This window comes from Rana temporaria, chromosome 9 (assembly GCF_905171775.1).
Source record: "Rana temporaria chromosome 9, aRanTem1.1, whole genome shotgun sequence".
In the NCBI taxonomy this organism is placed as follows: domain Eukaryota; kingdom Metazoa; phylum Chordata; class Amphibia; order Anura; family Ranidae; genus Rana; species Rana temporaria.
Genome location: NC_053497.1, coordinates 4,507,049 through 4,532,672, shown reverse-complemented (window position 1 = coordinate 4,532,672; position 25,624 = coordinate 4,507,049). Strand labels below are relative to the sequence as shown.

Below are 25,624 nucleotides of genomic sequence, written 5' to 3'. Positions count from 1 at the left end.
AGTCTACAATGGGAGATACTGGCCAAGGGGACATTGTCCTGGGATTCATGGATCTGCACGTTCATCAAGACCTCCTCATGTAGAGACTATTCCCCTTGATCCAGGCTCTGACAGCTGGCATAGTTCTCTTGCCAGTTGTCCACTCCGGTAATGTGAAGTTCTAATAAGGCTGGGACATGACATTCTGCCCAATGGAGACTTTGAGACCCCTTCGGTGCCACCTTGGTGATTGATGTAGGCCACAGCCATGGATTTGTCCAACTGGATCCTGACCAGACAACCCTCAAAAAGAGCTGTTTGTTGAGATGGAGACAAATCTCCTGGAGCTCCAGGATTGCTTTTCTCCAAAGTACATCTACCTTGAACTGATGGGTGACCCATCAATCCCACCCACCTGAAGAGGCTGGCCTCCGTAGTGACAATTTGCCAGAAGCAACTTCCTGGACAACAGGAGAAGAGAGCGAATCCACCAAGACATTGACGACTCCTTTGGATGAAACAAACAAATGTGCCGGTCCAGGACCTTTCTCCACTTGTCCAGAACCTCCCGTTGTAGAGGTGCCAAAAAGGCGAGTGACCTTCTTGACTAAAACCTCTACAAAGCGCTAGTCTACAGAGAAGCGCTTGGGCAAGATGAACAGGAGATGAGAACGAATCCACCAAGATAGTGACACCTTCATAGGATGAGACAACCGAAAGTGCTGGTCCAGTGAGCCGAGGACCCTGTTCCACTTGACCAGAATATCTCGTTGTAGAGGTGCCAAAAAGACGCGCGACCTTCTCAACAGCCTCCTTCAAAGGGATAGTCTACATAGAAGTGTTTGGGCAAGTTGGAGAGGAGAGCAAGCTAATAAGATAGCGCAGGGGGCTAATGCTCCTTTGCAGCAGTCTGTGATTGCCTGTGTCCCAAGGGTTGCAGGTTCGATCCTGGCGGGATCGAGATGGTATACATAGAAGAGCTTGGGCAAGGTAAACAGGAGAGGAGAGCGAGTCTACTAAGACCTTGACTTTTTCATCAGACTAGACAAAGTGGCCTTTCATCCTTCCGAGGTCGGTAAAATGAGTACCATTGAGTTGGGTAATAATGACAACCATTATCAGCGCTTAGACACAGCGGCAACGCTGTAATTGGCGCTATACAAGTGTAAACATTATTATTATTAATATTATTATTATTACCAAGACATTAACTCCTCCTTCAGATGAGACAAAGGAATGTGCTGGTCAAGTGAGCCAAGGATCTTGTTCCACTTGGCCAGAATCGCCCGTTGTAGAGGTGCCAAAAAGACGAGTGACCTTCTCGATAGCCTCTTCAAAAGGATAGTCTAGAGAGAAGTGCTTGGGCAAGTTAGAGAGGAGTGCAAGTCCACCAAGACATTGACTCATCTTTCAGATGAGACAAAGGAATATGCCGGTCAAGTGAGCCAAGGATCTTGTTCCACTTGGCCAAATCTGCCCATTTGTAGAGGTGCCAAAATGACGAGTGACCTTTTGGCCAAAAAAAATCTTTAGAGATGGTATACAGAGAAGAGCTTGGGCAAGGTGAACAGGAGAGGAGAAGGAATCCACCAAGATAGTGACACCTTAAAGGATGAGACAACCGAATGTGCCGGTCCAGTAAGCCGAGGACCTTTGTTCCACTTGGCCATAATCGCCCGTTGTAGAGGTGCCAAAAAGACGAGTGACCTTCTCGACAGCCTCTTCAAAAGGATAGTCTAGAGAGAAGTGCTTGGGCAAGTTAGAGAGGAGAGCAAGTCCACCAAGACATTGATTGACTCATCTTTCTGATGAGACAAAGGAATGTGCCGGTCAAGTGAGCCAAGGATCTTGTTCCACTTGGCCAGAATCGCCCGTTGTAGAGGTGCCAAAAAGACGAGTGACCTTCTCGACAGCCTCTTCAAAAGGATAGTCTAGAGAGAAGTGCTTGGGCAAGTTAGAGAGGAGAGCAAGTCCACCAAGACATTGACTCATCTTTCTGATGAGACAAAGGAATGTGCCGGTCAAGTGAGCCAAGGATCTTGTTCCACTTGGCCAAAATCGCCCATTGTAGAGGTGCCAAAACGACGAGTGACCTTTTTGACAAAAAAAAACTCTTCAAAGAGATGGTATACATAGAAGAGCTTGGGCAAGGTAAACAGGAGAGGAGAGCGAGTCTACTAAGACCTTGACTTTTTCATCAGACTAGAAAAATGAATGTGCGGGTCCAGCGCTCCCGCTCCACTTGGCCAGACTCACCCATTGTAGAGGTGCCAAAAAGATGACTAAAGCCTCTTAAAAGTGATAAAATACAGAGAAGCGCTTGGGCAAGGTGAACAGGAGAGGAGAACGAATCCACCACAATTGTAACTCCTTCCTCAAATGAGAATAGTGAACGCGCCAGTTCTTTGTCGGACGAGACAAATGAATGTGCTGGTCCAACGATCTGAGGACCTTGTTCCTCTTGGCCCAAATCTCCCATTGCTGAGGTGCTAAAAATACGAGTGATCTTGATAACCGCCTCCTCAAAGGGATAGTCCACAAAGAAGTGCTTGGGCAGGGTGACCGACCTGGCTGGGTATGACCAGGTCTTGGAAATGAAGATTAGGATGTGTCCTTCAATGAACTTGGAGAAAAGGATTTAATGGTACAAAAATATCATTGTTTTATTATTGGCACTTAGTAAACAGATATAAAAAATGCTTTCACTGGAATATTAAATGGAACAAAAGGAAGCAAATTATTTTATTTTTCAACATCTAACATGAAAGCCTCATTCTGCTCTTCCAGCACCGTGGTGGTGACATTCATTCTGCTCTTCCAGCACCGTGGTGGTGACATTGGTTCCTATAGATGGGGTAAGAAGTCGTATTGGCAGAGGCAGACTCCCAACTCCTCCTATTTTATTAGCAGATCCGGATTTACCCGCCAGCAGCCTTGATAATGTTTTTATATATGTTCAGTCTACGAAGAAATTCCTGTACATCGGAGGAAAAGCAAGCCGCTCAGCGAGATCCCCGTACTGCCCTCTTCCTCTGGAACTCCAACTCGTCCACCATCCACACGGCCCCTTTAATGTTTTCCACTCGTACAAAACACTTGTGGAGGCTGAGGTTGTGTCGCACGGCATTCTGGGGGAGCAAAAAAGGAAAATTAAAACCCAACAAATTGGCCTGAAAGCAAATTGACATTGGTGGTCCAACTGATACATTCGAGACCTCTTATCCCTGACTGTAATACATTTTAGCTTTCAAGCTGAACTCTTAAGGGCCCGTTTTACACGAGTGGTTGAGGGGGGGTGGCAAAACCTTGCGAATGAGCTGTGGTTTTGCTGACCGCCCAACCGCTCCCTCTTTACCTGCAGAGATATCAGCTAGGAATGTACATATACTATGGGAGGAATTCTACCCCCCCCCCCTCCCCGTCACTTTTGGTGGCCTCCTGATCATGATCCATTCAAGGGAATGAGGCTGCTGTGCAACAGTGTGGGATCCAAGGAGTTAAAGCAGGCGGTGAGAAGGCTATACGCCTCCTTATCCTCCGTCAAATGCTCTCTGAAGAGTGATTCAAATGGCCCTCCCTCCCATGGCCATTGATATGGTGTTCCCTCCCTCCCATGGCCGTTGATATGGTGTTCCCTCCCTCCCATGGCCGTTGATATGGTGTTCCCTCCCTCCCATGGCCGTTGATATGGTGTTCCCTCCCTCCCATGGCCGTTGATATGGTGTTCCCTCCCTCCCATGGCCGTTGAAATGGAGTTGCCCACCCTCCCTTGGCCATTAAGATGGGAGTTGCTCCCTCCCATGCCAATTAATATGGAGGGCCCCCCTCCAATTGCTAGTGATATGGAGTTGCCCCTCTGCCATGGCTAATATGGTGTTTCCATCCCTACCATGTCTATTAAGATAGATTTGCCCCCTGGGCCAATAATATGGCATTGCTCCCCCTGCCATGGTCTTTAATATGACTTTCCTCCCTCCCATGGGCATTAATATGGTGTGTGTGTGTGTCCCCCTCCTGCGGTCATTAATATAGAGTTGCTCTATACCATGCCCAGTACTATGGTGTGTTCCCCTTCCATGGCAAGTAAGATGGGAGTTGCCCCCTCCCATAACCATTAAGATGGGAGTTGCCCCCTCCCATGCCAATTAATAAGGAGTGCACCCCTCCAATGACCATTGATATGGAGTTTCCCCTCTCCCATGGCTGGTTTTCATCCCTCCCATGTCTATTAAGATTGGAGTTGCCTGCCACCCCCCCCAGGCCAATAATATGGCATTACCCCCCTGCCATAGCTGGTTTCCATCCCTCCTATGTCTATTAAGATTGGAGTTGCCTGCCACCCCCCCCAGGCCAATAATATGGCATTACCCCCCTGCCATAGCCTTTAATATGACTTTCCTACCTCCCATGGGCATTAATATGGTGTGTCCCCCTCCTGTGGTCATTAATATAGAGTTGCTCTTTCCCATGCCCAGTACTATGGGGTGTTCCCCTCCCATGGCCATTAAGATGAAGTTGCCCCTTCCCATGCCAATTAATAAGGAGTGCCCCTCTCCAGTTGCCATTGATATGGAGTTGCCCCTCTCCCATGGCTGGTTTCCATCCCTTCCATGTCTATTAAGATGAAGTTGCCTGCCCCCCCCCCCGGCCAATAATATGGCATTACCCCCCTGCCATAGCCTTTAATATGACTTTCCTACCTCCCATGAGCATTAATATGGAGTGCCCCCCTCCTGTGGTCATTAATATAGAGTTGCTCTAACCCATGCCCAGTACTATAGGGTGTTTCTATTCCATGGCCATTAAGATGATGTTGCCCCCCCCCCCCCACCTCCCATAGCTATTAATATTGAATCCCCCCCCCCCCATGCTCATTAATATGGAGTGCCTCCCTCCCATGGCAATTAAAATGAAGTTGCCCCTTCCCATGCCAAATAATATGGAGTGCCCCTCTCCAATGGCCATTGATATGGAGTTTCCCCTCTCCCATGGCTGGTTTCCATCCCTCCCATGTCTATTAAGATGGAGTAGCCTGCCGCCCCCCCCCCCCCGGGCCAATAATATGGTATTGCTCCCCTGCCATGGCCTTTAATATGACCTTCCTCCCTCCCATGGGCATTAATATGGAGTTGCTCTATCCCATGCCCAGTACTATGGGGTGTTCCTATTCCATGGCCATTAAGATGATGTTGCCCCCCTCCCATAGCCATTAATATTGAATTTATGGAGTGCCTCCCCTCCCATGGCTATTTTTATTTCGTAAAAAAAATTTTAGGATGTTCCAGCTGAATTCTGTCACTGACCCGAAAATTATTTAAATAGTATTTTTTATTTTTTTTTGTCTTTTAATTAAAGCAAACGTAAGAGGCTTCTGAAACCCATTACCTTCCAAGTCACTTTGTTGAGCCGGAAGAACGCAAAGCGTTTGGTAAACCACTGATAGATCTCGTTCAACGCCAGCTGTTTTTGTGGTGTTTCCAAGATGGCCTAAAAAAAACACCAAAAAAATAAAGGAAACGATTGGGTTATATTAACCGTCCTGAATTAAAGGCCTACCACTGGGGGGAGCCAGACAACAAAACTTCAACCACGCGTTTGTAGCGACTACGGTATATAGAGCGATCGTTCGTTATCTAGGAAGACGATGAAACTGCAGGATCCCTAAAACATTTAGGAGCAGATCCACAGAGAGAGTACGCCGGCGTACTTTCAAATTTCCCGCGTCGTATCTTTAGTTTGAATCCTCAAAACAAAATATGACGGCATCTGGGTTAGATCCGACGGGCGTACGTCTTCGTACGCCTTCGGATCTTAGATGCAATTCTTCGGCGTCCGCTGGGTGGCGTTCCCGTCGTTTTCCGCGTCGAGTATGCAAATTAGGTATTTCCGACGATCCACAAACGTACGAGCGGCCGTCGCATTCTTTTACGTTGTCTCTAGTCGGCTTTTTTCGGCGTATAGTTAAAGCTGCTATCTGGTGGCGTACGCAATGTTAAGTATGGCCGTCGTTCCCGCGTATAATTAAAAAAAAAATTTTGTTTGCGTAAGTCGTCCGTGAATCGGGCTGGACGTAATTTACGTCCACGTCAAAACAATGACGTCCTTGCGACGTCATTTAGCGCAATGCACGGTGGGAAATTTAGGGACGGCGCATGCGCAGTTCGTTCGGCGCGGGGAAGCGCTTCATTTAAATGAAACGCGCCCCCTACTCGCCGCATTTGAATTGCGCGCCATTACGCTGCGAGAGATAGACTACGCCGCCGTAACTTACGGCGTGAATTCTTTGTGGATTCGAAGCTTCACAAAGTAAGTTACAGCGGCGTAGCGTATCTCACATACGCTGCGCCCATGCAATTCTACGAGGATCTGCCCCTTAGTCAGCAGCATTGCAACTTGGGCCCAGATTCTCAAAGGCGTTGCGACGGCGCAACACCATTTGCGCCGTCGTAAGTCCTAATCTGGGCCCGGGTATCTATGCGACTGATTCTTAGAATCAGTTACGCATAGATACCCATTAGATCCGACAGGTGTAAGGCTCTTACGCTGTCAGATCTTAAATGCAATTTTGTTTCCCGCTGCTAGGTGTCGCGGACGTCGTTTTCTCCGTCGCTTATGTAGATTAGTTAATTACGGCGATTCCCGAACGTACGCGCGCTCGACGCAGAGAATTTACGTTGTTTCCGTAGCCTTTCTGACGCTCAAAGTTGCCCCTGGGTCTATGAGGCGCAGCCAAGTATGGCCGTCGTTCCCGCATCGAAATGTCAAAAATCTACGTCGTTTGCGTAAGACGTCCGTGAATGGCGCTGGACGCCATTTACGTTAACGTCTAAGCAAATGACGTCGGTGCGACGTCATTTAGCGCAATGCACGTCGGGTAATTTACCCGACGGAGCATGCGCAGTACGCTCGGCGCGGGAGCGCGCCTAATTTAACTGGTGCCCGCCCCATTTGAATTGGGCGGGCTTGCGCTGAGCGATTTAACGATACACCGCCGCAAGTTTACAGGTAAGTGTTCTGAGAATCAGGCACTAACGCTGTAAACCTGCGGCGGTGTAACGTAAATCACATACGTTACGCCGCCCAGGAGCAACGTAATTGTATGAGAATCTGGGCCTATATCTTTAAATTACATCTAAAGCCAATTTTCTTTTTTCATTTTGAAAAATTCAAAGCTGGGGTGAGCCCTCCTCCCTTTTAGATGGCAAGGTTTGTTTATACTCTGGGAGGTTCAAAACTTAGAATACCTTTTTTTTATTCTCACTTCCACAGGCTTTCTCCCTGCCGTATGACCAAACCACAAAGCCACTTCTCTTTGCCGGGGGTTGTTTGCCTTGTTTCCCCTCCTCCTACAGTCTGCAGCTGGGAAGGGGCGGGTGGGTGTAGGTAGGTGGTCGGATACTACTATGGCCTATGACAGGGGCCTTCAAACTTTTCAAACAAAGGGCCACTTTATTGTCCTTCAGACCTTAGGAGGGCCGGATTATGGCCAGCAGGGGCAGAAAATGTCACGGGCCCAGCATCAGTGGCCCAGATTCAAGAAGCAATTGCGCCCGTGTAACCATGAGTTACACGGCGCAATTGCTTACTTGCTTCGGTGTAACGAGTGCTCCTGATTCAGGAACATCGTAACGCCGACTGCAGCCTAAAATCTGCGCGGCATAAGGCTCTTATGCCTCGCAGATTTTAGGCTGCATTCTTGCGGGGGCCGCTAGGGGGCGCTCCCATTGTGTATCAGCGTGTAGTATGCAAATTGCATACTACCAACTGATTCACAATCTTGCGCGGGCCCCGCGCAAGCCAGGTACGGAGTTTCCGTACGGCTACTTTAGCGCAAGGCTGCCCTTTCTAATAGCAGGGGCAGCCAGTGCTAAAGTATACCCCCGCTCCCGCGTCGCGACGTTCAAATGTTACGTCGTTTGCGTAAGTGCTTCGTGAATGGCGCTGGACGCCATTCACGTTCACTTTGAAGCAAATGACGTCCTTGCGATGTCATTTGCCGCAATGCACGTCGGGAAAGTTTCCCGACGGAGCATGCGCTGTAAGCTCGGGGCGGGAGCGCGCCTAATTTAAATGATTCCCGCCCCCGGCGGGATCATTTAACTTGCGCGCGCTTACGCCGGGCAAATTTGCCGGCGCGCCCTCGCAGTTCACGGAGCTACTGCTCCGTGAATCGAGGGCAGCGCAAAATATTTGCGGGGGCGCAGGGCAAAATCGTTGCTCTGCTCCCCCGCAAATATAGCGCAAGCTATGCTGAATCTGGGCCAGTGAGAATAAATATGGCCTCAGGGTTGGTGGTCAATAGGAGGAGGAGTATTCCACCTATTAGGAGGAATAGTATCCCATCATTGGTGTCCGTGGAAGATATAGTGTCCCATTGTTGGTGTCGGTGGGAGGAATAGTGTCCCATTGTTGGTGTCAGTGGGAGGAATAGTGCCTCATATCAATGGAAGGAATTTTGTCCCAAGGGCCGGAATAAAGCTAGCAAAGGGCCACATCCTGGCCCTCGGGCTGCAGTTTGGAGACCCCTGCTCTATGATATATAAAGGATGCAAGCTCCCCTAGTGGGGGGGGGTACAATAGGTGATAAAAACCTGACAGAGCTTCTAACTCTTCCCCACTCGATCCAAAGACATTTTTTGGTTTAGATACACTTTAAAGTGGAACTCCCAGCTGTTAGTAAATGCCACCGCCACCCCCAAAGCCCCCCCCCCCCCAGGGTAGTTTCCTGCAGTCTTCTAGCAGAGGGCAAGCAAAGCTTGAACATGGACATGGTAAGCAAAGCCTGGGCGTGGAGCGGGGTAAGCAAAGCCTGGGCGTGGAGAGGGCAAGCAAAGCCTGGGCGTGGAGAGGGCAAGCAAAGCCTAGGCGTGTAGCGTGGCAAGCAAAGCCTAGGCGTGTAGCGTGGCAAGCAAAGCCTGGGCGTGGAAAGGGCAAGCAAAGCCTGGGCGTGGAAAGGGCAAGCAAAGCCTGGGCGTGGAAAGGGCAAGCAAAGCCTGGGCGTGGAAAGGGCAAGCAAAGCCTGGGCGTGGAAAGGGCAAGCAAAGCCTGGGCGTGGAGAGGGCAAGCAAAGCCTGGGTTGTGGAGAGGGTAAGCAAAGCCTGGGCGTGGAGAGGGCAAGCCAAGCTTGGACTTGGAGAGGGCAAGTTAAACCTAGGCGTGGAGAGAGAAAGTTAGGCCTGGGCGTGTAGAGGGCAAGTTAAGCCTGGACGTGGAGAGGGCAAGCAAAGCCTGGGCGTGGAGCGGGAAAAGCAAAGCCTGGGCGTGGAGAGGGTAAGCAAAGCCTGGGCGTGGAGAGGGTAAGCAAAGCCTGGGCGTGGAGAGGGAAAGCAAAGCCTGGGCGTGGAGAGGGCAAGCAAAGCCTGGGTTGTGGAGAGGTTAAGCAAAGCCTGGACGTGGAGCGGGGAAAGCAAAGCCTTCGCGTGGAGAGGGCAAGCAAAGCCTGGGCATGGAGCGGGGCAAGCAAAGCCTGGACGTGGAGAGGGCAAGCAAAGCCTGGGCGTGGAGAGGGCAAGCTAAGCCTGGGCGTGGAGAGGGCAAGCTAAGCCTGGGCGTGGAGAGGGCAAGCTAAGCCTGGGCGTGGAGAGGGCAAGCTAAGCCTGGGCGTGGAGAGGGCAAGCTAAGCCTGGGCGTGGAGAGGGCAAGCTAAGCCTGGACGTGGAGAGGGCAAGCTAAGCCTGGGCATGGAGCGGGGCAAGCAAAGCCTAGGCATAGAGGGGGGAAAACAAAGCCTGGGCGTGGAGAGGGTAAGCAAAGCCTGGACGTGGAGAGGGAAAGCAAAGCCTGGACGTGGAGAGGGAAAGCAAAGCCTGGGCGTGGAGAGGGAAAGCAAAGCCTGGGCGTGGAGGGGGCAAGCAAAGCCTGGGCATGGAGAGGGCAAGCAAAGCCTGGGCATGGAGCGGGGTAAGCAAAGCCTGGGCGTGGAGAGGGTAAGCAAAGCCTGGGCGTGGAGAGGGTAAGCAAAGCCTGGACGTGGAGAGGGCAAGCAAAGCCTGGGCGTGGAGAGGGCAAGCAAAGCCTGGGTTGTGGAGAGGGTAAGCAAAGCCTGGGCGTGGAGAGGGCAAGCCAAGCTTGGACTTGGAGAGGGCAAGTTAAACCTAGGCGTGGAGAGAGAAAGTTAGGCCTGGGCGTGTAGAGGGCAAGTTAAGCCTGGACGTGGAGAGGGCAAGCAAAGCCTGGGCGTGGAGAGGGGAAGCAAAGCCTGGGCGTGGAGCGGGGAAAGCAAAGCCTGGGCATGGAGCGGGGCAAGCAAAGCCTAGGCATAGAGAGGGAAAACAAAGCCTGGGCGTGGAGAGGGTAAGCAAAGCCTGGACGTGGAGAGGGCAAGCTAAGCCTGGACGTGGAGAGGGCAAGCTAAGCCTGGACGTGGAGAGGGCAAGCTAAGCCTGGACGTGGAGAGGGCAAGCTAAGCCTGGACGTGGAGAGGGCAAGCTAAGCCTGGACGTGGAGAGGGGAAGCAAAGCCTGGGCATGGAGCGGGGCAAGCAAAGCCTAGGCATAGAGAGGGAAAACAAAGCCTGGGCGTGGAGAGGGTAAGCAAAGCCTGGACGTGGAGAGGGAAAGCAAAGCCTGGGCGTGGAGCGGGGAAAGCAAAGCCTGGACATGTAGAGGGAAAGCAAAGCCTGGGCGTGGAGCGGGGAAAGCAAAGCCTGGGCGTGTAGAGGGCAAGCAAAGCCTGGGCGTGGAGAGGGCAAGCAAAGCCTTGGCGTGGAGAGGGCAAGCTAAGCTCGGACTTGGAGAGGGCAAGGTAAGCCTGGACGTGGAGAGGGGCAAGCAAAGCCTGGGCATGGAGCGGGGCAAGCAAAGCCTGGACGTGTAGAGGGCAAGTTAAGCCTAGGCGTAGAGGGGGAAAGCAAAGCCTGGACATAGAGAGGGCAAGCAAAGCCTGGGCGTGGAGCGGGGCAAGCAAAGCCTGGACGTGGAGAGGGCAAGCAAAGCCTGGGCGTGGAGAGGGCAAGCAAAGCCTGGGCGTGGAGAGGGCAAGCAAAGCCTAGGCGTGGAGAGGGCAAGCAAAGCCTGGGCGTGGAGAGGGCAAGCAAAGCCTGGGCGTAGAGAGGGCAAGCAAAGCCTGGGCGTGGAGAGGGCAAGCAAAGCCTGGGCGTGGAGAGGGCAAGCAAAGCCTGGGCGTGGAGAGGGCAAGCAAAGCCTGGGCGTGGAGAGGGCAAGCAAAGCCTGGGCGTGGAGAGGGCAAGCAAAGCCTGGGCGTGGAGAGGGCAAGCTAAGCTTAGACTTGGAGAGGGCAAGGTAAGCCTGGACTTTGTTATCGCTTGGTGGCCGTAGGTCACTTACCCATCGGATGAGCGCGGCGTAGGTGAACGGCGGCCTGACGTTGTTGGTTTTGTAATATTCGATGCAGGTTGCCATATCTGTGGACAATCACACGGCATTGGGTATTTATTTTAATGTGGGAGATAAAAACATCACCCAAACCCCAAACCGGTTTATTTATCAATTCCGTGGCGTGAAATACGGTTCACCCCCCCAACGGTCAATTCTTGACTTGTCTGAGGCACCGGTAGAGATATCTGCCCCATTCCCTGACCCAGGCCTTAAGCAAAACTTAGACACGGGGGGGGCCCCACCATGCCCATAATGGGTAAAAAAAATTCAAGCAAATAAAAATGGCTGCAGAAAGTTGCACGGATCTAGCACACAGTGACTGAGCAGAGGCAAATTAGGCGGATGCAGGGCCCCTGTGAGTGCGAGGCCTTAGGCGACCGCCTAATTAAAGAGCCGCCTCTGCCCTGACCTTCCTTCAGCTTCTGAAGGCTAATGAGGATAATCAATGCCCATCAGTGCAGCTCCATCAGTGAAACTTATCAGTGCAGCCTCAGTAGTGTACATAAGTGAAGAAGAAAAATTACTCATTTGCTACATTTTAAAACCGAAACTAAAAGCCTAGTGTACACAATGAGATTATCGAACAAATCCTTATCCGGCTGCAATGGTGAGGCTGCGGATGGGCACTGACTAAGCTGCAATGGTGAGGCTGTGGATGGGCACTGATAAGGCTGCATGGATGGGCACTGACCCTTATTTTGCTTCAAAGTTCTTCATTTAAAATTTTTACTTTTTTTTTTTTTTTCCTCTGTGGGCTCCCCTGTAGACTCCTCTGTGGACTCCTCTGTAGGCTCCTCTGTTGGCTCCTCTGTTGACTCCTCTGTAGGCTCCTCTGTGGACTCCTCTGTAGGCTCCTCTGTAGGATCCTCTGTGGGCTCCTGTGTAGACTCCTCTGTAGGCTCCTCTGTAGACTTCTCTGCTTCTCTAAAAAAAAAATCTGGGGTGCCGACTGCCATCTAATTACGGATAACAAAAAGTTCGGCCTGCTCTCTTTGATCGTCAGCCATCTTTCTAATCCAGGATCCGTTTTCCTTTTCTTCTCGAAAATACGTTTGTGAACATTCTTTAGCAATTAGCATATGCAAATGAGCTTATTACATAGGAGAGTCCCATTATCACGGGGGGTACCCCTTGAGCCCCGTGCTTTATATTCACACGGAGTTCAATGTCGGCTAAAGCCATGCCTAGAGAGCCGACCTTAGAGTCTTCCTCTTTGTAATTCAGAGCAGGGGAGTTGGCTCCTCTGTAGACTCCTGTGTAGACTCCTGTGTAGGCTCCTGTGTAGGCTCCTCTGTGGGCTCCTCTGTAGGCTCCTGTGTAGATTCCTCTGTGGGCTCCTGTGTGGGCTCCTGTGTGGGCTCCTGTGTGGGCTTCTATGTGGGCTCCTGTGTAGGCTCCTTCGTAGGCTCCTGTGTGGGCTCCTGTGTAGGCTCCTGTGTAGGCTCCCCTGTAGGCTTCTCTGTAGGCTCCTGTGTAGGCTTCTCTGTAGGCTCCTGTGTAGGCTTCTCTGTAGGCTCCTGTGTGGGCTTCTCTGTAGGCTCTTCTGTAGGCTCCCCTGTAGGCTCCTGTGTAGGCTTCTCTGTAGGCTCCTGTGTAGGCTTCTCTGTAGGCTCCTGTGTGGGCTCCTGTGTGGGCTTCTCTGTAGGCTCTTCTGTAGGCTTCTCTGTAGGCTCTTCTGTAGGCTTCTCTGTAGGCTCTTCTGTAGGCTCCTGTGTAGGCTCTTCTGTAGGCTCCTGTGTAGGCTCCTCTGTAGGCTCCTGTGTTGGCTCCTCTGTAGGCTTCTGTGTAGACTCCTCTGTGGGCTCCTGTGTAGGCTCCCCTGTAGGCTCCTGTGTAGGCTCCTGTGTAGGCTTCTTTGTGGGCTCCTGTGTAGACTCCTGTGTAGGCTCCCCTGTAGGCTCCCCTGTAGGCTCCCCTGTAGGCTCCTCTGTAGGCTCCTCTGTAGGCTTATTTGTGGGCTCCTCTGTAGGCTTCTCTGTAGACTCCTCTGTAGGCTCCTCTGCTTCTCTAAAACAATTTTCTGGGGTGCCGACTGCCATCTAATTACGGATAACAAAAAGTTCGGCCTGCTCTCTTTGATCGTCGGCCATCTTTCTAATCCAGGATACGTTTTCCTTTTCTTCCCGAAAAATACGTTTTGTGAACATTCTTTAGCAATTAGCATATGCAAATGAGCTTATTACATAGGAGAGTCCCATTATCACGGGGGGTACCCCTTGAGCCCCGTGCTTTATATTCACACAGAGTTCAATGTCGGCTAAAGCCATGCCTAGAGAGCCGACCTTAGAGTCTTCCTCTTTGTAATTCAGAGCAGGGGAATCCATTAGCTCAGCCCATTCTGGATAGTTTCACGGTCTATTATTTTAATTGACTGATTCTTACCTATTAAGGGTGCTTCTGCAAAAAAATAATAAAGAGAGAGTACGTTGTTGGTCCCTCCTCTAGCTTTGAATGGGCATGCTCTTTATTCGGGGGGAGTACTCTTCACAATGCCTAATGGTTACTTATTTTGATTGATTTCACTATGTCCGAATGTGACCTTTGCTATCCTGCGTTCTATAGCCAAATGGCGCCATTCATGCCACGGCACTAAATCTGCAGTTGAGACAATTTAGCTCTGTTTACAGGTTATGCAAATAGGGCTTTTCATCGGGAACATCCTTTGAATGAAAAAAAAAAAAAGGCTTATATAAAAACCATTGTGTATCTTTTATAACGTTCAACCGGTCACAAGAGAATTATGGCTGCCTTGGCAACAGGACGAGATGGATTTTTAAATATGTTGAGGTTTTTTGTAGAGTTACTTGCCGTTCTAGCATCCCCCTGCACAGTGGCGTCACTCGGGTTGGTGTCACCCGATGCGGTAAAACATGGTGTCACCCCCCCCCCCTCTGTCTAGGCTGCCCAGCACCAAGCAGGCAGCGCACGGGCTCGGGGCGCACCCCAAACCAGCCCCTGTAAATGATAGTATAGGGCAGTATAGTGGCAGGTTAGGGTAGTATAGAGAGGTATAGTGGCAGGTTGGTGTAGTGGGGTGGTATAGGACAGGTTAAGGTGGTATAGGGAATGTTGGGGTGATATAGGGTAGTTTGGGGTGGTATAGGGCAAGTTGGGGTGTCATAGGGCAAGCTGGGATGGCATGGGAAAGGTTGGGGTGGTACAGGGCAAGTTAGGGTGGCATTGGGGTGGTGTAGGGCAAGTTATGGTGGCATAGGGCAGATTGGGGTGGTACAGGGCAAGTTAGGGTGGCACAGGGCAAGTTTGGGGTGGCACAGGAAAGTTTGGGGTGGCACAGGGCAGGCTGGGGTGGTACAGGGCTGTTTGGGGGGGGTACAGGGAAGGCTGGGTGGTATAGGGCTGTTTGGGGTGGTACAGGGCAGGCTGGGGTGGCACAGGGCAGGCTGGGTGGCACAGGGCAGGCTGGGGTGGTACAGGGCTGTTTGGGGTGGTACAGGGCAGGCTGGGGTGGTACAGGGCAGGCTGGGGTGATACAGGGCAGGCTGGGGTGATACAGGGCAGGCTGGGGTGGTACAGGGCAGGCTGGGGTGGTACAGGGCAGGCTGGGATTGCACAGGGCAGGCTGGGCATGTCAGCTAAAAAAAAAAACGGGATGGTGTCACCCGGTGCGGACCGCACCCCCTAGCAACGCCTCTGCCCCTGCACCTGAATCCCCACATTATAGTCAATGTTTGGGGCCACACAATTGCATTGATGGTTCACAGATCTCTGGACCTACTATTGCAAGAGATGTGCCATGTGGTAGCCTCAGGGGTGGACTTGGAATATTTTTCCTGGGGTGGGGGGCCAACACAACCAACTGACCCTTTCATAGTAAGGACATTGCTGTGGGGTAAAGAAAGAACACCCCTATATCTGAATCCACACCCTTGGTTGGAAATAAGTCAGTATTCAAGGCCTTTACAAATGACAATGCTAGTCCATAGATCTCAGGATGTGCAGTTACAAGAGGTGTGTCCTGTGGTAGCCTCAGGGGTGGACTGGGAACTTTTGGCCTAGGGTTCAAGCACGACCAACCAGCCCTTTCTTGGTAAGGATTTTTCAGTGGGGTAAATCGAGAACATCCCTAAACATAAATTCCTGAGTTGTACCCCTTCCGTTTTTTACTCTTGGTTGTAAAAGTTGAGTCAATGTTTGAGGTTACAAAATTACATTCTTGATCCACAGATCTCTGGACTACTGTGGCAAGAGGGGTGCCCTGTGGTAGCATCAGGGGTGGAATTAAAATGTTTGTCCTTGGGTGGGGGCCAACACAGAAAACCAGCCCTTTCATGGTAAGAACATTGCTGTGAGATAAAAAAATAACATCCTTTTACCTGAATCAACATGTTGTACGTTGCCTTTCTTTTACCCTTGGTTGGAAAAGTTAAAGTCAATAGTCAAGGCCTTTACAAAATGACAGTGCTGGTTCACAGATCCCATGACGTGCAATTATAGGAGGTGTGCCATGCAGTAGCCACAGGGGTAGACTGTGAACTTTTGGTCTGGGGTGGGGGCCAACACAGCCAACTGACCATTTAACGGTAAGGACATTGCTATAGGGTAAAGAAAGAAAGAATATCCATACACCAGAATCCCCACGTTGTACTTCTGCTTCCATTTACCTTGGTTGGAAAAGTTGAGTCAATATTTGAGGCCTTTAGAAAATGACTTTACTGGTCTACATATCTTAGGACATGCAGTTAGAAGCTGTGTGCCATGTGGTAGCCTTAGGGGTGGACTGGGAACTTTTTGGCCTTGGGGGGCAGCCAACCGACCCTTTTATGTAAGGACATCCCTACACTAGAATTCCCACGTTGTACTTCTGCTTCCATTTACTCTTGGTTGAAAAAGTCATTTTTGAGGCCACAAAATTACATTGGCTTGTCCCCAGATTTCTAGACCTAGGCAAGAAGCGTGCCCTGTGATAGCCTCAGGGGTGGACTTGGGATTTTTGTCATAGAGTGGGGACCACAACCAGCCCTTTCATGGTAATAACATTGCTGTGGGGTAAAGAAAGCGCATCCTATACCTGAATCCACGCATTGCACTTCTCCCTTCCTTTTACTATTGGTTGGAAAAGTTGAGTTAGTATTCAAGGCCTTTACAAAATGACATTGCTGGTCTACAGATCTTGGGACACGCTGTTAGAAGAAGTGTGCCCTGTGGTAGCCTCAGGGGTGGACTGAGAACTTTTGGCCTTGGGTGGGGGCCAACACCGCCAACTGACCCTTTCATGGTAAGGAAAGAATATCCTTATATCAGATGTTGTACTTCTGCTCCCATTTATCCTTGGTTGGAAAAGCTGAGTCAATGTTTGAGGCCACACAATTGCATTGCTGGTCCACAGATCTCTGGACCTACTATTGCAAGAGATGTGCCATGTGGTAGCCTCAGGGGTGGACTTGGAATATTTGTCCAGGGGTGGGGGGCCAACACAATAAGCTGACCCTTTCATGGTAAGGACATTGCTGTGGGGTAAAGAAAGAACATCCCTATATCTGAATCCACACCCTTGGTTGGAAATAAGTCAGTATTCAAGGCCTTTACAAATGGCAGTGGTGGTCCACAGATCTCAGGATGTGCAGTTACAAGAGGTGTGTCCTTTGGTAGCCTCAGGGGTGGACTGGGGACAAGCACAGCCAACCAGCCAGGGCTCAAGTCCTGCGGGAACACTTGGGAACGGAGTTCCCACACTTTTTCCCCCAGGACTTGACCCCTGCAACCAGCCCTTTCTTGGTAAGGATATTTCTGTGGGGTAAAGAAAGAATTTTCCTATAGATATATTCCAGAGTTGTACTCCTTCTTACTTTACTCTTGGTTGGAAAAGTTGAGGCTGCAAAATCACATTCCTAGTCCACAGATCTCTGGACCTACTGTGGCAACAGGACTGCCCTGTGGTAGCCTCAGGGGTGGACTTGAAACTTTTGTTATAGGGTAAGAGCAAACATAGACAACTGTCTGTTGTCATAGCAGGTTTAGAAGTCTGTGGACCAGCAATGTCATTTTTTTGATGGCCTCAAATATTTCTTCGGGAATTTGGAAGGAGAAATACAACGTGTGGATTCAGGTATAGGGATGGGGATGTTCTTTCTTTACCCCACAGTATTGCCCTTACCATGAAAGGGCTTGTTGGCTGTTTGTCCCCATGTACGGCCAAATGTTCCCAGTCCATCCATGATGCTACCACAGGGCACCTCTTGTAATAGCACATTCCGAGATCTGTAGACCAGCAATGTCATTTACTAAAGGCCTTGACTCAACTTTTCCAACCCGAGGATAAATGTAAGGAGAAGTACAATGTGTGGATAAAGGTCTAGGGATGTTCTTTATCTACCCCATAGCCTTTGTCATAGCAGGTCCAGAGGTCTGTGGACCAACAATGTCATTTTGTGTTGACCCCAAATATTGTTTCAACTTTTTTGACCAGAAGCAAAAATTAGGAGGTATCTGGGTTACCCAGACCAAACTGGCAGGACTTTCTCCATAGTGTTCTGGGAAGACCTTGAATTCATACATGGTTTGAAGAACGTGTACTTTATCCTATTCTATCAGTAGGCTTTTTGGTTTCTTTGGCCTCCTAAGTCAATGACTGTAATTTTATAGACTCCTTACTCTCCAGGCTCTACTCTCCAAAAGATATAGGGGCAGATCCACAAAGATCTGCCCCGGCGCATCGTATCTGAGATACGCCGCCGTAACTTACTTTTTTTGGTTTGAATCCTGAAAGAATTTGCGCCGTAAGTTACGGTGGCGTAGTGTATCTCTCGCGGCGTAACGGCGCCTAATTCAAATTGGCGAGTAGGGGGGCGTGTTTCATTTAAATGAAGAGCGTCCCTGCGCCGAACGAACTGCACATGCGCCGTCCCTAAATTTCCCGCCGTGCATTGTGCTAAATGACGTCGCAAGGACGTCATTGTTTTGACGTGGACGTAAATTACGTCCAGCCCGATTCAAGGACGACTTACGCAAACGAAAATTTTTTTTTTTTTAAATTATACGCGGGAACGACGGCCATACTTAACATTGAGTACGCCACCAAACAGCAGCTTTAACTATACGCCGGAAAAAGCCGACTAGAGACGACATAAAAGAATGCGACGGCCGCTCGTACGTTTGTGAAAATAGCTAATTTGCATACGGCGGGAACGCCACCCAGCGGACACCAAAAAATTGCATCTTAGATCCGAAGGCGTACGAAGCCGGACGCCTGTCGGATCTAACCCAGATGCCGTTGTATCTTGGTTTGAGGATTCAAAACAAAGATACGACGCGGGAAATTTGAAAGTACGCCGGCGTATCAGTAGATACGCCGGCGTACTTGCTTTGTGGATCTGCCCCACGGTCTACATCTCTTGCACCGATGATTGCTAGCAAGCCAGAAACAGTTATACACAAGTTGGAATAAATGGCTCTTAGGTTTTAGGTTGCAGCCACACTACACACCCTCAGTTCTGGAGGCACAGTTGGCCAATGGTCTTCATGGCACCAATAGCAGTCCTTCAAAAAATAATATACCCCTTAATTTTTGGATATATGATTATAAGTGCCCAGGGATTGAAGCCAATATACATACAACCTTTAGCAGCCTAAAGCCTCATACACACGATCAGACTTTTCCGTGGATTTTTGTCTGAAGGGCGTTGGTCGTGAACTTGGTATGCATACAAACGGCAGGACTTTTTCAGCCAACTTTCATCAAATCACATGTTTTTTCTGCTCTTTACCTTTACCCTTTGGACAACTTCTGCTCTTGTTATCTGATCTTTAGCATTGGTTCTGAGCATGCGTGTTTGTACTTTGGACTAACGATCGGATTTTTCTCCATCGGACATTTGTTGCCGGAAAGTTTAGCCCTAGAAATGTGGCCCTGGTCGTAACAAAAGTCATAAAAAAACCTCAATAAGTAAAGAAACAAACCATGCAATATGTTGACGCTGCCGCCCTCCCAGAGCTGTCTTCTCAGTGCTAGGACAGTGTCGGGGAAGCCTTCCGGTAATGGGACTGTGAGATCCAGACCAGGCCAGGTAGAGACTCCAGAATAATAGGACTGGTGGAAGATGCTACGTTCTCTCTGCTTCTGTAAGAAAAGTATAGAGGACAGGTGATGGCCTACTAAACATCAGGCAGATATCTATATACAAGCCTTGCACATAGATACTAACGGTATTGGAAGAAGAAAACTCTACATGGCCAGAAGTACAGTATGTGGACCCCCCCCCCCCATCCAAACGATAGATTTCATAAGCTTCCAACTAGTGTTGCTCACGAATATTCGTATTGCGAATATTCGGCTCGAATATGGCATATTCGAGTATTCGCGATATATTTCGAAATTTCGCGGTGAATATTCGCTATTCCGAATATTCAAATTTTTTTCAATTTTATTTTTAGAACAGATCACATCCTAGAGATCTCCATCGACTTCTAAAAGCATTGCTGGTATGATTAGAGACCCTGGGCCGAGTAGCTGAAGCGATCATTTTATCTTGCCGAAAAATCGCAATGCGATTATTCGGCAATCGGAATATCGCGCGATTATTTTCTCCGCCCTTCTTTTGCATCAGAGCCAATCAAAGTGCTCCTACCGCAGTTGTCGAAATTCCGCAATAAATATCGCATTCGCATTTTGCGAAATTTCGATAAAATATCACGAATATTCTGAGCCAATCAGAGTGCTCCTACCGCAGTTGTCGAAATTTCGCAATTATTTTCGCAATAGCGAAATTTCGCAAACATTTCATTTCGATAAAATATCACGAATATTCAAATTTAGCGAATATTTTATGGCATTCCGCAATAAATATCGCATTCGCATTTTGCGAAATTTCGATAAAATATCACGAATATTCTGAGCCAATCAGAGGGCTCCTACCGCAGTTGTCGAAATTTCGCAATTATTTTCGCAATAGCGAAATTTCGCAAACATTTCATTTCGATAAAATATCACGAATATTCAAATTTAGCGAATATTTCTCGAATATTCGGCTATATATTCGTGATATATCGCGAAATCGAATATGGCGTATTCCGCTCAACACTAGTTCCAACGAAGGGTCCTGTTAATACTCCATCATACAAAGACATTGTAGACAATTATGTTCTTCCAACCTTGTGGTACCAGTTTGGTGAAGACCCTTTTCTTTCCCAGCATGACTGTGCCCCCCCAGTGTACAAAGCCAACTCCATAAAGACATTGGGGCAGATTCAGGTAGATTTGCGCCCTCTTACGGAGGCGCAGCGTACCGTTTTTACGCTACGCCTCCGTAAATTACGTGCGCTACGCTTCATTCACGAAGCAGTAGCTCCATAATTTGAGGGGGCGCTCCGTAAAACTGGCCGGCGTAAGCGCGCGTAATTTAAATGATCCCGTAGGGGGCGTGGATCATTTAAATTAGCCGCTTTCCCGCGCCGAAACGTAGTGCGCGTGCTCCGTCGGGAAACTTTCCCGACGTGCATTGCGGCAAATGACGTCGCAAGGACGTCATTTGCTTTAACGTGAACGTAAATGGCGTCCAGCGCCATTCACGATTCATTTACGCAAACAACGTCATTTTCAAACATCGCGACGCGGGAACGACGGGTATACTTGGCATTGGCTGCTCCTGCTAATAGCATGAGCAGCCTTACGCAGAAACCGACGAACGCAAACGACGTAAAATGCGAACGCCGGGCGCGCGTACGGTTGTGAATCGGCGTGAGTATGCAATTTGCATACTCTACGCTGACCACTACGGGAACGCCACCTAGCGGCCAGCGTAAGAATGCAGCCTACGATACGACGGCATAAGAGCCTTATGATAGTAATTTCTTAGGCTGCAGTCGGCGTATCGAGCTTTCTGAATACAGAAAAGTCGATACGCCGGCGCAAATTAGCAATTACGCTGCGTATCTATGGATACGCAGGCGTAATTGCTACCTGAATCTAGCCCATTGTAGACAATTATGTTCTTCCAACCTTGTGGTAACAGTTTGGTGAAGACCCTTTTCTTTCCCACCATGACTGTACCCCCCTGTGTACAAAGCCAGCTCCATAAAGACATGGGGCTGGATTCAGAAAGATCAGCGGATCTTTCTGCTGGCGTAACGTACCTCAGATACGTTATGCCGCCGTAAATTTGGGCGCAAGTTCCGTATTCAGAAAGAACTTGCGCCCTAAGTTACGGCGGCGTAAGGTATGTGGGCCAGCGTAAGCCTGCCTAATTCAAATGGGGATGTTGTGGGCTTGTTTTATTTAACATGACCCCGCGTATTTTACGTTTTTTTGTGAACGGCGCATGCGCCGTTCGTGAAAAAATCCCAGTGCGCATGCTCAAAATTCCGCCGCAAATCGTCAATGGACGTGAACGTAACTTACGTACAGCCATATTCGCGAACGGCTTACGCAAACGACGTAAAAATTTCAAAATTCGACGCGGGAACGACGTCCATACTTAACATTGCGTACGCCTCATAAGAGCAGGAGCAACCTTACGCTGAAAAAGCCTGACGTAAACGGCGTAACAAAATAGCGCCGGGCGTACGTACGTTTTGTGAATCGGCATATCTACCTAATTAGCATATTCCTTGCGTAAATCGACGGAACCGCCACCTAGCGGCCAGCGTAAATAATGCAGCCTAAGATACGACGGTGTAAGACACTTTCGCCAGTCGGATCTTAGGGAAATCTATGCGTAACTGATTCTATGAATCAGGCGCATAGATACGACGCCGCAACTCGGAGATACGACGGCGTATCTGGAGCTACGCCGTCGTATCTCCTACCTGAATCCGGCCCACGGTGTGACCAGTTTGGTGTGGAGGAACTCGGGTGTCTTGCAGAGAGCCCTAATGGTGAGCCAGGTGTTTTTTTGCCAACCAACGTGGGGCTCAAAACGTGAGGCAGGTCATCTCATCCAACATCGGTACCCGACATCACAAATGGGGACAAATTCCCACAGAAACCCTCCAAAATAGTGTGGGAAATCTTCCTAGAAAAGTGGAGGATCTTATAGCCGCAAAGAGTGTAACTTCATAGCAATGGCCTTGGAGGCGGGAAGGAGCAACTTCATATTAAAGCGGAGTTCCACCCACTTTTACAACTCTTCAGCATCCCTCACTAAACTGTGCACTGTAAACAAATTACCGGTAGATATTTTTTAATTTTTTTTCTCAACACCTACTGTATATCTGCTGTATTCATTTTTCACTTCCTCCTCCCTGGCCGTGGCCCATCGCATCATTTCCTGTTTGCAATGCCTCCTGGGAAGGGGCGGTAACTTCCTCTGACACTGCCGTTGCTATGGAAACCTGACCTGAAACCTATTACACTGCTTGTGCTGCACTGAGATGTGCAAGGATGAGATCCAGGAAGAAATAGAGTCTGGCTTCAGATGCCCACACTTAAGATGGCCACGGCCTGCTGTAAGTTTATAAAATAACAAACTACTGCTATAAACTGACAAAACGGACCTTAGTTTACAGACTAACTTTGCTAGAATACATTGAGCTTGTGTATTATAGGGGTATTTTTTATTTAAAAAAAGTATAATTTTGGTCGGAACACCGCTTTAATGGCAATGGTGAACAAAATTGGAGTATAGCCTCATATAAGAAGTGAGTAATCGTATTAGTAACGTACCATCATCCAAGTTAGCGTGGAAAAAGAATAGTTGCTGAAGCTAGACTCGAGGACATGCCAACCCAAATGTTTGTGGACTATCTCGGTACTGATAAAGAACAATAGATGTTGTTGGATTAAAAAGTTTTTTTACGTCCATAGCAACCAGTCCATAGAAACCAGTCCATATCAACCCTCCATAGCAACCAGTCCATAGAAACCAGTCCATATCAACCCTCCATAGCAACCAGTCCATAGCAACTAGTCCATATCAACCCTCCATAGCAACCAGTCCATAGAAACCAGTCCATATCAACCCTCCATAGCAACCAGTCCATAGCAACCAGTCCATATCAACCCTCCATAGCAACCAGTTTTTGATGGGGCAAATAGGATGGTGCAGTTTTGATGGGGTAGTTTTTGATGGAGCAGTTTTTGATGGGGGGTAGTTTTTGAGGGAGCAGTTTTTGATGGGGCAATGGATCGACACACTGTTGGATCACATTTACATCTCCAGGGGCACTGTCTCCAGTCAGGAGTATTGGTGGAGGCAAGACCACGCCGCACAATTTCCCCAGAAATTGTATCTTTTCTAGTTACAGATAAAAAAATGCAAAACAATCATACAGATCAAAGATTGGGCGAAGTCTCTACTAGTTTCGCGGGTGTAGAGACTTCGCCCAATCTTTGATCTGTATGATTGTTTTGCATTTTTTATCTGTAATAAATCTTTTTAATCCAACAACTTCTATTGTTCTTTATCAGTACCGAGATAGTCCACAAACATTTGGGTGGGCATGTCCCCTCAAGTCTAGCTTCAGCAACTATTCTTTTGCCCCCCACCCTTCCCCTTTTGGCAATGGTGTTGAAATGGGATGTCCAATAAGTTCATATATTTGAAAGATTTAAGGTACACAAACCATAGGATGGACTATGGGTGTCCTGAAGTACTGCGGTGCCACGTCCTAGATAGTATCAAAAAGGTTTGTTGTTTGAGGAAGGAATGGACTGTCTAGGCACCAGTGGTTAACACAGAATAGATTTTTATTGATACAATCCCAAACACACGGGTGATTGAACCAACATTACAGTACATGTAGTAAAAAAATACACATTAAAAACATAGGATTATCACAGAATAATTCTATGATACTCAAAACACTAAGGATAAAATTCCCCAAAACCAATAGAGGTCCACTAGGGACAGCAACGTAGGTTGATGACCAACGTATTTGTTAGTAGACGTATTTTTGCATGAGCTCTACATGTTTCGCAGTTGAGTGCTTCTTCAGGAGCTATAAGTTTTCTAAGAAGGAAAAAAGAAGGAAAAAATAGTAGACTATTATTGGTTTACAATTTAATGTATTATTAGACATTTTGTAGATAGCAAAAAAATGGTATCCAATGTGCAACAAAGCACTATAACAAGACCAAACATGCATCAATGACCAGGGTTGCCACAGCGCCACCAAGGGGACAGCACGAAGAGGGACCACATGCAGGAACTGTAGGGACATACCATGTAATCTTAATACTGATGGAGTAGATGGATCCATGCAGGAAACCAAGACCACCATTGTAGACGTGTTCCAGGTTACTGGAGGTGCCATATAGTAGAAAAGGAAAGTAGCAGTAGCAATGGAGACAGGAATAGAGGATAAAAATAGCTCCCATAAACACCGATAGTTGGTAAAGAGGCCTGTGGGTACAAACAGTATAAAGAGTGGCCAAGGCCAGAGAGTAATAAACCTACCATCCATGATAATGGATAGGGTTAATTTTAAATTTAAATGCGATGAAACAAACTGGATCAGGAGGTAAAATGTCCAGGCATCAAGGACGGTTTAAGTAGATAAATCTAGTGGGGCCATTAAATTATACTGTTTATACACACAGGCCTCTTTACCAACTATCGGTGTTTATGGGAGCTATTTTATCCTCTATTCCTGTCTCCATTGCTACTGCTACTTTCCTTTTCTACTATATGGCACCTCCAGTAACCTGGAACACGTCTACAATGGTGGTCTTGGTTTCCTGCATGGATCCATCTACTCCATCAGTATTAAGATTACATGGTATGTCCCTACAGTTCCTGCATGTGGTCCCTCTTCGTGCTGTCCCCTTGGTGGCGCTGTGGCAACCCTGGTCATTGATGCATGTTTGGTCTTGTTATAGTGCTTTATTGAACATTGGATACCATTTTTTTGCTATCTACAAAATGTCTAATAATACATTAAATTGTAAACCAATAATAGTCTACTATTTTTTCCTTCTTAGAAAACGTATAGCTCCTGAAGAAGCACTCAACTGCGAAACATGTAGAGCTCATGCAAAAATACGTCTACTAACAAATACGTTGGTCATCAACCTACGTTGCTGTCCCTAGTGGACCTCTATTGGTTTTGGGGAATTTTATCCTTAGTGTTTTGAGTATCATAGAATTATTCTGTGATAATCCTATGTTTTTAATGTGTATTTTTTTACTACATGTACTGTAATGTTGGTTCAATCACCCGTGTGTTTGGGATTGTATCAATAAAAATCTATTCTGTGTTAACCACTGGTGCCTAGAAAGTCCATTCCAATAAGTTCATATAGGTGTGATGGGTGGAGGAAATCTAATGTCTTTTTGGCAGAGTTCTGACCTCAACCCTACTGGACACCTTTGGGGTGAATTGGAACATTGATGGTGGGCCAGGTCTTCTCATCAAAC

At 48.4% G+C, this 25,624-nt stretch overlaps 1 protein-coding gene across 2 annotated transcripts in view; it reads right to left on the bottom strand.

The window, feature by feature from the left end:
- Window positions 1-2,616: 2,616 nt before the first annotated feature.
- The window catches only part of FOXP3 (forkhead box P3), a 42,052-nt gene continuing 19,044 nt past the window's right edge, over window positions 2,617-25,624 (bottom strand). For both annotated transcript variants that reach the window (XM_040322707.1, XM_040322708.1), the window contains 4 exons: window positions 19,233-19,392; window positions 11,265-11,341; window positions 5,365-5,466; window positions 2,617-3,107 (listed from right to left, as the gene is read on the bottom strand). In XM_040322707.1, coding sequence (XP_040178641.1) covers window positions 2,982-3,107; window positions 5,365-5,466; window positions 11,265-11,341; window positions 19,233-19,392 — 465 coding nt within the window. In that variant the 3' untranslated portion in view covers window positions 2,617-2,981. The remainder of the gene's footprint in view (window positions 3,108-5,364; window positions 5,467-11,264; window positions 11,342-19,232; window positions 19,393-25,624) is intronic.